General features: G+C 38.6%; 1 protein-coding gene across 5 annotated transcripts in view; it reads right to left on the bottom strand.

Moving 5' to 3' along the window:
- Positions 1-4,726: 4,726 nt before the first annotated feature.
- Positions 4,727-17,033, bottom strand: part of SEMA5A (semaphorin 5A) — a 659,545-nt gene continuing 647,238 nt past the window's right edge. For all 5 annotated transcript variants that reach the window (XM_084619687.1, XM_084619686.1, XM_084619685.1 and 2 more), the window contains 3 exons: positions 12,921-12,968; positions 10,161-10,372; positions 4,727-7,246 (listed from right to left, as the gene is read on the bottom strand). In XM_084619687.1, the coding sequence (XP_084475813.1) occupies positions 7,127-7,246; positions 10,161-10,372; positions 12,921-12,968 (380 nt within the window). In that variant the 3' untranslated portion in view covers positions 4,727-7,126. The remainder of the gene's footprint in view (positions 7,247-10,160; positions 10,373-12,920; positions 12,969-17,033) is intronic.

Raw genomic sequence — 17,033 nt, 5'->3', positions numbered from 1 at the left:
CCATTTAACTTGCTATGGAGAATGACTCTTTCTATTCAGTTCCTCACTGCTGCTGAGTCATGAACACATCTTTGCCTAAACTTTCAGCAGAACATCCATTGCAATAAATGGACTATTAGGACAGAGACGTATGTCCGATGGGCAATCTGGTATGTCTAACTATTCAAGATATAAGGGCTGAATATGTCTGCTTTTGCCAATTTGGAAAAGCTTATTCAAGCAAAGGACTAAAGATTATGTGCAATTTAAATAATGAATTTGCCAAGCCATCAATTGACATTTCCATATAATTCCAGTCCCACTTCCTTTGACTATTACTATTGGTGTTGAAATACCTGCCAAATCTTCCCTCTGAAAAATCTTTAACTTTAAATTGAGAGTTTAATGAATTCCCTTGTCATATCCCCTCAGTCACAGAATCACCAACCCCCCCCCCAAAAAAAACCCAAACAAACAAAAAACACACAACCGCACAAACTGGCAAAAACTTATTTGATCATTCTAATAGATACTAGATACTAAGGTCAGAAGGGACCATTATGATCATCTAGTCCGACCTCCTGCACAAAGCAGGCCACAGAATCTCACCCACCCACTCCTGCGAAAAACCTCTCACCTATGTCTGAGCTATTGAAGTCCTCAAATCGTGGTTTAAAGACTTCAAGGAGCAGAGAATCCTCCAGCAAGTGACCTGTGCCCCATGCTACAGAAGAAGGCGAAAAACCTCCAGGGCCTCTTCCAATCTGCTCTGGAGGAAAATTCCTTCCCAACCCCAAATGTGGTGACCAGCTAAACCCTGAGCATGTGGGCAAGATTCACCAGCCAGATACCCAGGAAAGAATTTTCTGTAGTAACGCAGATCCCACCCCATCTAACATCCCATCACAGGCCATTGGGCCTATTTACCATGAATAGTTAAAGATCAATTACCAAAGTCATGTTATCCCATCATACCATCTCCTCCATAAACTTATCGAGTTTAATCTTAAAGCCAGATAGGTCTTTTGCCCCCACTGCTTCCCTTGGAAGGCTATTCCAAAACTTCACTCCTCTGATGGTTAGAAACCTTCATCTAATTTCAAGTCTAAACTTCCCAATGACCAGTTTATATCCATTTGTTCTTGTGTCCACATTGGTACTGAGCTTAAATAATTCCTCTCCCTCTCCGGTATTTATCCCTCTGATATATTTATAGAGAGCAATCCTATCTCCCCTCAACCTTCTTTTAGTCAGGCTAAACAAGCCAAGCTCCTTGAGTCTCCTTTCATAAGACAAGTTTTCCATTCCTCGGATCATCCAAGTAGCCCTTCTCTGTACCTGTTCCAGTTGGAATTCATCCTTCTTAAACATGGGAGACCAGAACTGCACACAGTATTCCAGGTGAGGTCTCACCAATGCCTTGTATAACGGTACTAAAACCTCCTTATCCCTACTGGAAATACCTCGCCTGATGCATCCCAAGACCGCATTAGCTTTTTTCACAGCCATATCACCTTGGTGGCTCATAGTCATCCTATGATCAAGCAATACTCCGAGGTCCGTCTCCTCCTCCGTTACTTCTAATTGATGCGTCCCCAGCTTATAACTAAAATTCTTGTTATTAATCCCTAAATGCATAACCTTACACTTCTCACTATTAAATTTCATCCTATTACTATTACTCCAGTTTACAAGGTCATCCAAATCTTCCTGTATGATTTCCCGGTCCTTCTCTAAATTGGCAATACCTCCCAGCTTTGTATCATCCGCAAACTTTATTAGCACACTCCCACTTTTTGTGCCGAGGTCAGTAATAAAAAGATTAAATAAGATTGGTCCCAAAACTGATCCCTGAGGAACTCCACTGGTAACATCCCTCCAGCCTGACAGTTCACCTTTTAGTAGGACCCGCTGTTGTCTCCCTGTTAACCAATTCCTTGATCATTGAATCTATTCTCTACCAGTGCTGGATTATTCCATGCAGTACACTTTCTAGTATTCTGTCCATTGTAATTGAAGAAGTCTGCAGACATGGGACTTTCACCACTTCCCCTGGGAGACTATCCTATAGAGTGTGAGCCCAAGAGCATTTCTGCAAAAACAAAGAGGGGGAAAAAAGGGAATTTTATCTATAACTAAGAAGAGCAAAGACCATTAGAGACAAATTAAAATACCTGTGTATTCCTGGAGGCAATGTGATCAGTAAGAATTTCTAGGTGCAAAACAGAGGAATCCATCTACCAAGCAAGCTGATATTCTTGGGTGACTTGAATGCTAGTTCCCTTTTAAAAAAATGAAAACAAACAAAACATGATGGATCCCAGATCACTACTTAATTTGGGAGATTATGTCTTTTAAATCAAGACAAGCAAAATATCCTGTTTATAATTAATTTTATTTAGCAAGAAAAAAATGAATTCAAATATCCCACTCAATGAACACATATCAATTCCCTGATAATCAAGATCCGGATATGAAATTAACTTTTAGTAAATTCATTTCTGATTTTCACTACCACCACAATTTTCCTTGTACTGTTTCTGGGCTCTTGGAGAAAGAAATGGGACACGTTGGGCTGTAAACACTTTAGCATGTGTTTATCTTTTCTCATAAGTAGTACGATTCACTTCAGTGGCATTACTTAAATGGTAGTAAAGTTATACATGTGCTCAAAGTGTTTGCAGGATTTGGGTCTTAGGCCTTGATCCAGTAAAACAGTAAACTTTAATCATGTGTTTAAATTCCATCTATTTCAATGGGGCTACTCATGTGCTTAAAGATAAGCAAATGCATGTATGCTTTACTGAATTGGGGCCTTAATTATTCTATAATTATAAAAAAAATAAATTATTTCTTTTAATTAACATTTCTTACATCTTAAATCTCACTATCTTTTCTGTTTTGTATGGCCACATGGTCCAATATAATGAGCACTTTTTTCTTTAATGAATTGCCTCATCACTGTTTATTTTATATTGATTTGAAACTTCCCCCAGGTTTCTGTGTGATTCTGATACTGTTAACAACTATTTCCCTGTACTTTACATAGTATCCTACACCTTTCCAGGAGTTTAATTAGTATTATTTCATATCCTAGAAAATCAAAGCCAATTCAGTGCCCCTCTATCTTCTGCTCTGTTATGAAAACTCAAACCCCAACCAAAACTCCCTTATTTTTATCTGAACCACACTGCTGCAGCAGCAGGCAATTTCAGATATCTGGAAAAAACGCTTCCACTAAAAGTAAGATTAGATGAAAGTAAAGGTCTTCAGATTCAAATTGAAGTACAAGATACAATCTGCAAGCACAGTAGTGGATTTTCCAAGCAACTGAGCAATATATTCCCATGTATCTCATATTGAATCAAGCCCCAAATGTCTACACACACGCACAAAGCTCTACTTTGAACTATCAAATGAAAACATATACTTTACAGCACCAGGAGTTGCAATCTTCCCTTTTTTTTTTTTTTTGTACTGGCATTACATGAGAAAAAAACCAAACAGATTTAAGATGAAATATTTTGGCCAGTTCTGGAGAAATTTTTAATTTAAACTTTAGTCTAGGTTTCATTTAAACATAAGTGCAAAATGAAAGTTTTAAAATGAATGTATTGAGCAAGCACCAGTATTTTAGAAATGGCCAATCCTGGCATTAGAAATAATGTAATATTTTATCCAGAACAGAGAACTATATCTGATCCAAAAATCTGTGAGAGAACTGGAGAGAATTGAGGGTCAGGAACTTGAATTCCTCTCAAGAAAAGAACAGTCTAGGGCCAAATTTCCTCCTCATACAAGTGCAATCTAGTCCCACTGGCTTACATGAGAATTGCATGCAAGTGTCCACAGGATTTCAAAAATTCAAACTTTTATGGTCTAAAGAAAAACATTTTCATGTGCATTTAGATGCCAGAAATCCACTTCACACCAAAATTTGTGTCCTACCAATTTTACAGCAAAAACATTTAAAGAAATGGTTAAAAAATTAAAAAGAAAATCTGATTGGGGGACTACTTTTGTATCTACTACTTTTGTATCTGCCTTCAAGGCCAGTCTCCATTTATGCCATATGTGCAACTGTGAGGCTCTCAGAGGCAGAACAAACAGACACAATTAATACATTTTAAATACCGCTACATTAACCAAAATACTTTTCAACACACAAAAATGTCACAGCTTTAAAGGCTGATGTCTCAGGATCTTCCAAGACTAGTCCTACTGGGAAACTTGGGATCTCCCCTTTCCAGTGATATGAAAATGCCATTTCTTACCCTGAAGGAACATGAGATAGCAGACATAAAACCTTTTTGTGGTATAGGACAAATAATTGCCCCAGCTTGGGCCACAGGATAGAGTAATTTGGGGAAATACATTCCACATTTGAAAGAAAAGAAGAAAACATTTCTCTGGCAGGTGGATTTTTTTAAAAAAAATGATGTCACTTTGAAGCTGCTCAGAGATTTGGAATGTTTGAAATAGTCCTGTGGGAGATGGATTAGAGGGCAGCGTGCAGAGAAGGCTAAATGCAGTTAGTCATATGGCTTCACAATTTATCCCACGGGTATTACCATCACAGATCTAATACAGTGAATATACATGGAATGGCCAATATAGCTAAATAGTTAGATATATACCCCTCAAAAATATTGTAGAGTAAAACATGGACTCATTTCAGATAATTTCAATAAAATGATTAAAATTAAAAAGATCAATACTTTAAATATTTAAAAAAAACTATGGGCCTAATAGCTAATATGCTAAATTTAAAATACAGAAACCAAACTAACACTGCTGTTAGTAGAGAAGCAAGGAAGAAGAGTGGGGTTTCTAGTTTCGTTTTTTGTTTGTTTGGTTTGGTTGGTTTATTTTTCAGGCAGCGATTTTATTTTCTTTATACTATTTAAATGAAGCGTTTTATTTTGAAGCAGCAGCAGAGTGATGCTAATACCAAACTGGTTCTGATTGGAAAGTTCCCCCTCCCCATTCCACTGAATTTTCTTGAAAGGGTAATTTCATCTTTCCAAAGGGAAATAAATGTGTTAGGCAATTTATTAGGAGGAATCGCATCAAAAGTACAATATTACAATGGTAGACAAAAGAGGATTAGTGCCACCACATTTTTTGGTGTGAACCTGTCTGAGGGTGGAGGATTTATTTTGAATTGACAGTTAAAATGAACACTGAAAATAGTCCAGTGGAAACACAGGAAACCAATCTTAATTATTTTCACTGAACCTAAGTACGGTATGGTATTTGAACCTATTCCAATCCACAGGTACTGCTCACTACAACATGTTATGAGGAATTAACCCCATCATCAGTCTAGAATCTTGATGTGTAAGTTACAGGGCCACTAAACTCATGCACACATACACACCCTCACACAAAATTCTATGTTCCTTGGCATTTTTTAATACATTTGCTTTGCAGAATTTGGAACCATTATATTCTAACATTTGCCTTTGCAAACCGTTTCCCTTTGTGTCTATCTATACTTTAATCTAAAGACAACAGGCTCTCCCATGTTGAAATATCTCCACTTTGCATTTTCTCCCCCCAACCCCCCCCACTTTGGAAATTTCTGATGTGATAATCTTGGTATGGTATATAGTTTAAAAACAGGCAATGATTTAAACCTTCTTATTCGCTCTTTCATTTTGTTTAGGAAGTCTTGGAGAATAGCATTTAGAAACCTTTGAAATGTCCTTTTATGACACACACAGTTCAGCACTCTGGGCTGAACAAACGTCCCACAACCCTGCCATTTTCACTTCAATGGTACACCAGGAATTTCTCTTCCAAAAATACAAATGTTACAGATGTGGTGGGTGAAGAGGAGACCAAGAAAAGTGGTGCCAACTGCCACTGTTTCCTCACCTGCCATTGCACAAGAATTTAAAAGTGACAACTTAAAAAGCAGCTAGTATGTTAAATATCACATCAATAGAGCCTCAAAGGAAGCCCACTTTAAACAACACTATTAATGGTGCCTGGCACAGGTTGATTAGCATGGATCAGACACGTCTAGAAGATGAAAACAATGCTTTTCATAACACATCTGGCACTTTTTTTTTCTTTTGTTGTTGTTGTTGTTTTCAAACAGGCATGTGTAAATAATGACTTGTGAAAAGAAAAGCAATTCTATTATGAGGCATATGTTCCCGGGGTGTCAAAGAAAGAGCGTGATGGATAAATCTCCATGGTAAGGTTGTTTCTGCCACTCACTGGCATATTTTTGGATACTACAGCAGACTAGTCAAATGGGTTTCATATGCAGACTCTGAGAAGAAGAGGTCTTTGGAATGCCATGAGTCATGCAAGTCCGTACACTACAATAACATTAGGTTACTAACAACATGCAGAAAATGTTCAAACGTAACCTCCCAAAAAATAAAAGAAACAAGATGAAGGCTTAAATTATCTCACAACTTCAAGCCATCTACTCTGCAAATTTCCCTTTTTGTCACAAGAAGCATATCTCTTGTTATATCCTGTTTTGCTTCAAGATCTAAACAGATGGAAAACTTCCAAGAGTTCCAGCCGAAACACTTCACAGTCTAGGCAGATTAACTCTGGAGTATTGGAGTTACTACAAAATAACACCGTGCTGTCAAATTTCTCCTCATCATTTACTCAATGTTCTATGAGCTTTTTTGGCAGTATAATGTCAGGAAGATTCCTCAGAGGGCTCCACTGCTAGATGCAGAGTTTTCTCCTCAAACCTAATGGAAACAAGCAGACAATGTCCAAAAGGAAACAGAAGTCATATTCCTGGCACCCTCTTCAAGGGGGGTTACAGTCTTTTAAAAAGCGCAAGAAATTAGTTTGCAACATGTTAGAGAAATCTGACTGAACATTTATAAACACGAACAAAGTGATTATACTCTTCAAGACTCATTCCACTATGTCCAGCTACTAAATCTGCACTCCCTACTGCAGGCCAACCTTTCACTCTTGCAAAAGGGAACATCATGTCACATACAGGTGTTTTTGTTTTTTTGGTAGCAATGGGACACTGATGGCTTGGAGTGTGCTTGAAATGTCTCCGAACTTCATCTCTGAAGCCTCAAACACATGAGCGGTCATGTAGCACAGGCTCTGGGGGATTGGGGAGTTACCATAGGCCAGAAAATACACAAGTCCATTAGTACTCATCATAATTATTGAGATCTGTAAAATAGGCATTAGAATAGGTCTTTGCAGTAAGATGTGGATTGAAGTATTTGTTTCTCTCCTCCAAGATCAGGTTGTTTTTATTAAATGCCTAGAAAAAGAATAACAAAATGTTTTTAGTGGGCAAACGACCAGGATCACTGATGCAAACAACAATGCAATGAGAGTGCTCTGAAATACACATGTTTACTACAAAACTCTGCATTTGTATGTGCATATGTGTTACAATGAAGTCCTTAACTACACGATCCCATAAAATATTGTTCCAATATAACCTTATAGGGTTTTTTTCCCCAATCTTAGATAATCACATGTAGGTTTTTATACTGTGTATTCTTATTTCTTATACTACTTTCATTGTCAAAACGGTTCTGTACATCTTCGTTGACTTAGACTTTTTATATAATTTTCCTCTAGATTATGCATTCCTTGATTTTGAGTGTAAAATTTTAGAGCATGTAAGAGATTTAGGAGTATAAATTCCATTTTCAAAAGATATTTAGGCATTTTGAGGTCAGATTTTCAAAGGTATTTGGGCACTTAAACATGCAGATAGGTGCCTAGTGGGATTTTCAAAAATACCTAAATAGGTTACCCCATTGATTGCAAAGCAAAATCTCTCTTTCCTAATTTCCTAGATTCATTTATTTAAGAAACAAATGGAAAAAGAAAAAAAGAAAAAGATTCACTATCCAGGACTTCACAAACACTTCAGAAAATTTTGCTATAGCACATAAATTCTATAATCTGAATGTATTTGGCTAGATAGCATACAAATGCCCAATCTTGCATACTTTAGGAATTTTGCAATAGGAAGCTGTTCTAAAAGGTTATAAGTAGACTTGTCATGATTAGATTTGTTATAGGTAGATGTTGGTAAATGTCAATTTCATCATACACATAGAGACAAACAATATTTTCATTGATGATCATCAAAATTTCAGACAGGCAAAGTAAGAATATGTTGTTTCAGAATTTATTAGACATTGATTTAAGGATATTTACTTTATGCGTTTTAACATGTGATGTTGACAATTGATGTTTTAATAGTTATAAAGCTTTAACTTTTTGAATCTTGAAGTCTAATGTCATTGTCTGTCCCGCCCCCTTTCCCAGATCTCCCCCCATAATTTCCTCAAACTGTGAAAATTTAAATGGATAAAAATAAAAAATACTTAAAACTCACAATTTTGCACATCTGTGAAAATTTAAATAGATAAAAATCTAAAAAATGATTACAAATAAACATTGGCATTATCCATTGAAACTATATAAAATAAATTGAATTCTGGAAAGCTAGATGTAAGAGGTGAAACAATACAGAGGAATTTATAATCTATGGCAATGTAGTGTAGATATCGTTCTAGATTCTCAGCTGGTATAAATTTATGCAGCTTGATTCACACTGTGCTATGTAGATCAACACCAGTTGAAGATCTGACCCATCACAGATTTGGTTAAAAGATTATAAGGCAGAAGGGATCACTGTGATCATTTAGTCTGACCTCTTGCATAACACAAGCCACAGAACTTCCCTGAATTAATTCCTGTTTGAACTAGAGCATATCTTGTCGAAAAACATCGAATCTTCATTTAAAAATTGCCAGTGATGGAGAATCCACCACAAGCCTTGGGTAAATTGTTCCAAAGATTAATTACCGTCACTGTTAAAAATATGCAACTTATTTCCATCTGAATTTGTCTAGCTCCAACTTCAAGCCATTGGATCTTATTAAAGCTTTGTCTGTTGAACTGAAAAGTCCATTATCAAATTTTTGTTCCCCATGTATGTACATATAGACTGTGATCAAGTCACTCCTTAACCTTCTCTTTGTGGCTCTTCTCTTAAACTTTCAAATTTATCCACACCTTATCTGAACTGTGGACATCAGTGCCAAATACAGAGGTAATATAGCCTCCTTACTCCAACTCTATATTCTCTATTTATATATCCAATAAACATATTAGCCCTTTTGGCCACTGCGTCGCACTGGGAGCTCATGTTCAGCTGATTACCCAGCATGAATGTCAAGTCCTTTTTAGAGTCATTGCTTCCCAGGATTCAGTCCCTCATTCTGTAAGTAAGAGCTACACTCTTTGTATTAAGATGTATAACTTCACATTTGGCCATATTAAAGCACATATTTGTTTGCCTGAGCCTAACTTACAAAGCAATCCAGATCACTCTGTATCTCTGCTCTTTCATTATTTACATTTCCCTCAACCTTTGTCATCTGCAAACTTTGTCTGTGATAATTTTATGTTTTCTTGAAAGTCACTGATAAAAAATTATGTTCACCAGCTAAATCACAGACCTAGCATGGGAAAGAGGACAGAAGCTTTTGCTTCCTGTTATTTGAACTAAAGGAAAATCTCCATTAGGTATCACTATGATTTTTAAGTCCAAATCTACTTTTTAAACCAGATACTAGAGGACAGGAGTACTTGTGGCACCTTAGAGACTAACAAATTTATTAGAGCATAAGCTTTCGTGAGCTACAGCTCACTTCATTGGATGCATACAGTGGATATAGTATGCATCTGATAAAGTGAGCTGTAGCTCACAAAAGCTTATGCTCTAATAAATTTATTAGTTTCTAAGGTGCCACAAGTACTCCTTTTCTTTTTACGGATACAGACTAACACGGCTGCTACTCTGAAACCTGATACTAGAGGACGATACTTTCAAAGACAACAAATGAGCAATAGTCTGATTTCTTTTAACAAAGGCCAGTGGTGCATAAATTGTACATCCCAGCCAACACATGATAATGTCTTCAGTGTAATATAGGCTGGCGTGATAAGAAATCTAAAATTATTACACTACAAATATGAATCTAATTTAGTTATTCAAACATCTGATATTTGTATATTAAATATTTGTATGATCTTGAGTCCACCTTTCACTGTAAAAAATGTATCATTAGAATTCCTTTGGTACATTGTAATTACTGTAAACAGTTATACATAGCTAAGCATTACAGACAACGCTATCCATTGCTTACCTTGATGGCTTCTACAGAATCATATTTGTCCAGTTTGTTGATATGGTTAGTGATACTGGTATTAAGAGGAGCTGGCGACACTGGATGGATAACAGTTGCATCATGGGATTGCTGCTGATATCGTTGGCAGTAAGTGTAAACAAGCAGTGTAAGGAGGCAGCCAAGTATAGAACTGCTCAAGCCTACTGCAATCATGTGGAACATGTTAAACTCTGAAGAACGGATAGCAAAAGATAGCATTACCTTTAAGGCAGTCACAATAAGAGTTTTGAAACATTACAAAAAACACGAACAGGTGCTTTGATTCAGAAGGGAATAAAGTATCTCATGGTGTTATGCATTTCTTGGAAATGTCAATCGCCAAGATTTTTATTTGTACTTAAAAATACATTGCATATCTCTAGAGATCACTATAAGCATCTTATATCACCACATCTGTAATATTGATTTGGCTGGATTTTCAAAAGGAGTTAGGGGCTCAACTCCGATTGAAATTAATTGCATTTCCTTAAGTATCTTGAAAATCTCTGCCTAAATTCGGTTCTGTAAATTGTACTGCAAAGTATCCAACATCACCATTTCCATGTTGTATTATAAAAAGATATATTATCTACACTAATTCATTTTGATTGAATCAAATCATCTCCTTGTATGTTGTTCTTCTAATTCTTTCTGTTATACTCAATGACTAGTTGGGACAATTTAGAACAAAAGAACTAAGGTGAAACCCAAGTAAGTTTAATCAAAACCAATAAAAGACACCTGAACCCTGCTCTCCCTAAAAGGCTCTGGAAGACTCCTTTACCTGGTGCTTTCTTCCAGGGGCAATGGCCTGGTGCTTTTCCAATACCCCATTCACCTCTGGTGGACCCCCCTCACTCTTCCTATATCTTCAATGGGTGGCCAAGTTGCTCACTTCCCCATCCTGCATAATTATTTTTGTAAGTGGGAGTGGAAGTATTAGCACTGTAGGGAGAACAGGGGAACAAGGATTTCCCAATGTCCAATACACACTGGAACATCTCAGTCTGAGAGTTCAAGGGAAGTGTAATGTACAGCAGTATAAGCAGGAATCTTTCCACTTGCTCCGCCTCTAGATGATATTGTGGGGTCTGTAGAGTAGGTAGCCCCCATAAAGAAGTAAAATTGGGAAGCAAGCCCATGGGCTGCCCTTTTGAGCCAGATGCTCATTCCCTGATGGCATTGAGAGGTGAGAGACAGCAGGCAACACACAGACACACATACACCAAAAGTTGGCACCAGCTATTGATGAATTAGAGGTAAGTGAATTACATTGCCTTGCGCCACTTTTTCAAAGGTAGAGCTGCTTTTTTTGGTGTGGTGAATGAAGGGATAACAACAAGTAGTTCAAATTTTTATCCTGAGTACCCAGTTTAGTTTTGTACAAACTAACATTTGATTGACTAAAAGTGCCCAAATGAGGGATTATAGGCCTAGATCCTCAAAAGTATTTAGGTGCCTAACTCTCATTGATTATAATTAAGGCTAAGATTTTTCAGGGATATTTTTAGTAAAACTCAGGGACAGGTCACGGTCAATAAACAAAAATTCACAGAAGCCTGTGACCTGTCCCTGACTTTTACTAAAAATATCCCAGACAAATTGGAGAGGGAGAAGGATCCAGCACCCACAGCTGATGGGGCCAGACTCTGGAAGTCATGGATTCCGTGACTTCTGTGACATAATTGTAGCCTTAATTATAATGCCTCAAGATCCGGGCCATAGTGTCTCTGCTGAAAACTGGGTAGTGGCACTGGAATATAGAAAGGGATGTTCATAGGGGCCCTATTTTCAGCAGGCACATAAATCAGTACTTATATGCCTCAAATAGGTTTTAGGTGCCTAAATGTGGATTAAGGTGGCTAACTTGGGTACTAATATATGTAAGTGGCCCATGAATCACTTGCCATCTTTTTGCAAAAGTTTTCCTCAGACACAGAATTTGGTAAAAATGTGAGGAAGCAGAAAACAATCAATTCAGAGTGAAATCTCAGAGTAGAACCCATTGTGCATGCTGATGACTTCACTTTTCCCCACTGAACTCACTCCCCTTTCCTTTAATGAAAAAGTGCTTCCACTGTACATAAGAATGCTAGAACCAGCCAGAGCTTTGACTGTGGCTAAATACTTAATAAGTGCAATTGTTAAAAACTAAAATAAAGTATTTTTATTTTTAAACAATTTCTCTTCCTGCTCAGGATCTGTTTTGCTAACATTGTGGTTGTTTTGTAGGAGATATTTTATTTTGTTTGTTTTTCTTTTTGGCAGTTGGTCTGATAATGAGCTAGAGATACAGTCTGAGACATTAAATGGGTGACTAAGCTGACTCATAGCTGTTCATTTGACTCCCAAGGGGGGATGATGAAATTATCATCCTGGATTGGTCCAGTGAGTTTCCAGATTTTTGATCTGCAAGTAACTTGTTTATAATAGGGCTTTCTCCTGTGGAGAGAAGAGTGATGGCCCTTGGGGGAGGCGGGAAGGAGAGAGTAAGAACTTCAGGTAACATGCTGTTGACTCAAAGGTAGGCAGTGGCAGTTAGATATTTAATAAGGCAGCTTCTGGTAACTACAGTCTGTTTTTTCTCAGAAAATGTAAGTAATGAGAATATGGCATTTAGAAGGTAGAGTAAAAGAGAAGGAAGCAAGAGGTGGAACAAATAGAGGAAAAGTAGGAATCAATTATACAATTTTAAAAAAAACAGGTAAAGATTCTGCTACAGAGAAATGAAAAACTTACCACCACACAGTTTTTCTTCTATGCTGCTAGATCTTGCTACTGATATTTCTAGAAAAACAAACAGTATAATTAAAATGTGTAGATAAAACATAGCAGAGATATACTAAGCTGATGAATAGAGAATAAGATTTTTTAAAAATTTAGTTCACTATATTCATTCCAGAGCTCTGAGAAAAGATTTTCACCCCTGTTGAAACTGGCCAAAACCACCAAACAAATCTTCACTCTTAACTCCATGAAAAATAACACAAACTTTATTCATTCTTGTCTCAAAAGTCTCAAGAATTAAACAAATGGCAGATATTGTAGGTGGGAAACTTCTTTAATTGGCAAGCCACTTCTCCCCCACAAAATAGTGAGTTTCTTAATGGGGAAAATAGAAAAAAGTTCACAGGCTAGCTCGGGGGTACAGTAGTGGTGTTTTAGCATGAAGACCCATGTCTACTCGTGGAAAATGTCAAACTTTCATCTCAGATCAGTGTGACCTATGAGACCTTCATTGCCCACTGACAAAGGGTTTACTGTCATGTAACAGCAACTGCAATTAAGCCTGACAAACTTACTATACCTAACACATTGCGGTCATGGTATGTATCTATAAAGAATGTCAGGTAAGGTATCAAATGAAAACTTATATCATACTGGTCATGATCATCACTGTGTGATGTAACAATTAAAAAGTTGTAGGTATGTACTAAAAATATGCTCAAACTATGAAACCAGGCAGGGTTTGGTAAGCAAGTTTGTTCCAGACAAAGGAATGCTGATCTGCCTGTCTGTCTGGGTCTCAAATGTAAATGGATCAGGGTAGGTCAAAGACAATGGGAATCAAATTTGTATCTGACGTCAACCAGAAAATCAAATTATCAAGAGGACAATCCCTTCCAAAGGCATCATCCATGAAGCATCATGGCTGTCAGATGGAGGGCCTGCAGGCTGTGACTGAGGAGGCAGATGTGGTCCTGAGTGATCACATCTCCCTCTAGCTGGAGTAGCAGTCTGACTGATAGCTCTACTACCAGCCGAGAACCGGCGTTGTCAGGACCATGCTGGGGCGATAAGTACAAGGCATGAATTTTGTTAACATGTGAGGAGCTATTGACAGGCCAAAGGGTAGCACTGAAAATGGAAGTGGGATCCATTTACCATGAACTTGAGGAAATGTTGACGGTTCTGACGAATTGCTATGTGAAAATATGCATCCTTTAAGTCAAGAGCAGCATACCAGTCCCCACGTGAGGGAATAATGGAGGCCAGAGTGACCATCCAGAAGTTTGTTTTCTTCAAGAACTACTTCTGCTCTCTTAGATCTAAAATAGGCCTGAGACCCCCTTTTGCTTTCCAGATTAGGAAGTAGCAGGAAACAGGGGAACTTATTCTATATCCCTCACAAGTAGGAGGGATTGCACCTCCTGCAGTAGCATGACCTCATGGTCCCTGATGACAGACAGGGAAGGGTGATGGGAGTGAGAACAGAAACAAACTGAAAGGTGTATCCCTCTTCCACTGTGCTTAAGACCCAATGATCCATGTGATGTAGGACCAAGCATTTAGGAAATGGGACAGATGATGGGCAAATAGAGGGTGGGAAAAGATGGCACCGTTGGGACTGGTAGTATGACCTCGACCAATGTGTTAAAATGCTTGTTTGGAGGACCCATCTTATCTAGATGAACTGGCAGTTGCAGAGGAGGAGAGAGGTACCGGACACCTCTTGTAACCTCTGGCCTTCTTTTTGGACAGGTCCTGGGTACAAAGCATGAAAACTGGATACACGGGGGCGGGGGACTGCTGTGGGCAAAACAGCTTTCTTTTTGCCATCAGTGTATAAATACTCAGCGACTCAAAGGTTGCCCTTGAATCCTTGGGACTATGCAGCCTCTCATCAATTTTCTCAGAAAAGAGTAAAGGATCCTCAAATGGGAGGTCTTGAAAAGTCTGTTAAACCTCTGGGGAAAACCAGAAAACTGCAGTCATGAACACTGCTGAATAGTAATGGCCAAAGCCATGGCTGAGCAGCAGAGTCAGCCGCATCTAAACTGGCCACTAATTTGCCTTCCTCTACCACTGTGGAGAATTCTTGTCTTTAAAATATTATCCCACAGGTTAACATTGTAATGATCCAGTTATGTCTTCTGGTTTGCAATTCTGAATTGGAGACCTCAGGTAGAACAAAGCTTCCTACCAAAGTGGTCTAGATTTTTTTGCCTCTTTTCCTTTTGGCATTGAAACCTACATATCTAGTGTGTTAAGCTCAGTTTGCAGTTTTTGTTTATTTACTAAGGTAATCTGTTTTGATCTGTTGGCTATCCCTTATAATCACTTAAAATATACCTCTTGTACTTAATAAACTTGTTTTTGTTTTTAACCCAGTTTGTGTAATGTATAACTGGGGGGGAGGGTGTGGCGGGCAAAAAGCTGTGTATATCTCTCTCCATGGTGAGGGAGAGGGCAAATTTCAATTAGCTTACGCTGTACAGTTCTGGGTGCAGCACAAGGCAATACAATTTTGGGTTCACTCTCCAGACGGGGAGTGCACTTGAGTGCTGGGCAATTCCTCAGCTGAAAGCCTTCCCACGCAGTACTGATTGCAGTGTCTTTGTCTTTCTGCAGATGTGTGTGTCCCTATCTGTGTGTATGCTAGAGGAAGCTTGGGGGCCTGGCTTAGCAGGACAGGGTGAGGGAGCCTAGCCTGGTGGGATGGGCAGGCTCAGTGGTACCCCAGTACATCAGGAGGCACACTGGAAAGCAACCCATCACAGTGGACAGTGAGCAGGGTAATGTGCACCACTTATTGCTCTGAGACACCGGTGGTGATTTTAAATGAGTTTTAAGTGTGTTGCCTAGAGAACAGACAAAGTGGCTACAAAGTGGTTTGTTGTTTTCTGTTTGCTTATTTCAGGCAAAGGAAGTAGAGGCAGAAAAATAAGAAAATTAGTGAAAGTGAAGCTACCAAAAAGTTGGAGTTTTACAGATTACAGGTCTAAGAAAACGAAAAGATGCACAAGAGACAGCTGGAATTAAGACAACTACACATAAAAGAACAGGAAACGGAAGAAGTCCAACAAAAAGCAGCCCATGAAAGGGCCATGGAAGCCCAGAAGCAAGCCATGGAACTGCAAGCCAAAGAAGAAGCAGCCAGCCAAAAAGCTGCCCTGGAACTGAAACACAAAGAAATCAAATCCCAGAAGCAAGCCATGGAACTGAGGCAGCTAGAGGCAGTTAAAGCCCTGGAACTGAGAGACAAAGAAATGCAGGAGAGGGGAAAAAATGAGAGAAAGCATGAACTGGCCTTGATGCAGTGGAGGAAACAACCCCACATCGGGGGGGCACCGCTCCAAAAATCCACAAATGGCAGTGGTTGTGTCCTGCATCAGTAAGACTGGGGACATTGCTGAATACTTCATCACCTTTGAGAGGCTGTGTGTGCTCTATGAGATTCTTGATAGTCAAAAGATGACCACTTTGGTTGCAAAGTTGTCTGGGAGAGCTATGAATATATTCAATAAGATGCCAATGGGTGATACTTCCAATTATGGTAAATTCAAGGAAATAGTTTTAAAACAGTTTCAGATTACCCCTTTTACTTACCGAGTAAAATTTAGAAGCCTTAAGAGAGGGGCTGGAATAAGTAATGTGGCATATGTAAACCAAATGAGAGATTTACTCGATAAGTGGGTAAGGGGAAAAGGTATTTCAAGCTTTGAAGAAATGTGTGATCTGGTTGCTCAGGTTCCTGAATATGTGTCACAATGATGTAAAACAGTGTTTATGGGATAAGAGGGTAAAAACTGTTGAACTTCCTATTTTTGCGGATAAATATGAACAGTCCCAAGCAGCTATTAGAAATAAATCACAGGCAGAGGGATTTAAGTTTGGTGGGAAGCAAGGTCACCACTTTACCCATGGAGAGAGGGAGGGTGGCCAGGAGGTGGGCACTCACTCTCCCAGAATCTTACCTCCCATACCCATCTCAAACTGCCCTTAAAAACAGGAGATCCTAGAAGGTGCTTCCACTGTAATTCTAGAGCACCTGAGACATAATTGCCCCAAACTGAAGGAAAATAAACCTCCCCTGACCCATATTGGCTCAGTTGTCCTCAGCCCCGAGGC

This window comes from Lepidochelys olivacea (genome assembly GCF_965140295.1).
Source record: "Lepidochelys olivacea isolate rLepOli2 genome assembly, chromosome: 2".
Classification (NCBI taxonomy): Eukaryota; Metazoa; Chordata; order Testudines; family Cheloniidae; genus Lepidochelys; species Lepidochelys olivacea.
This window is presented reverse-complemented; position numbering and strand designations above follow the sequence as displayed.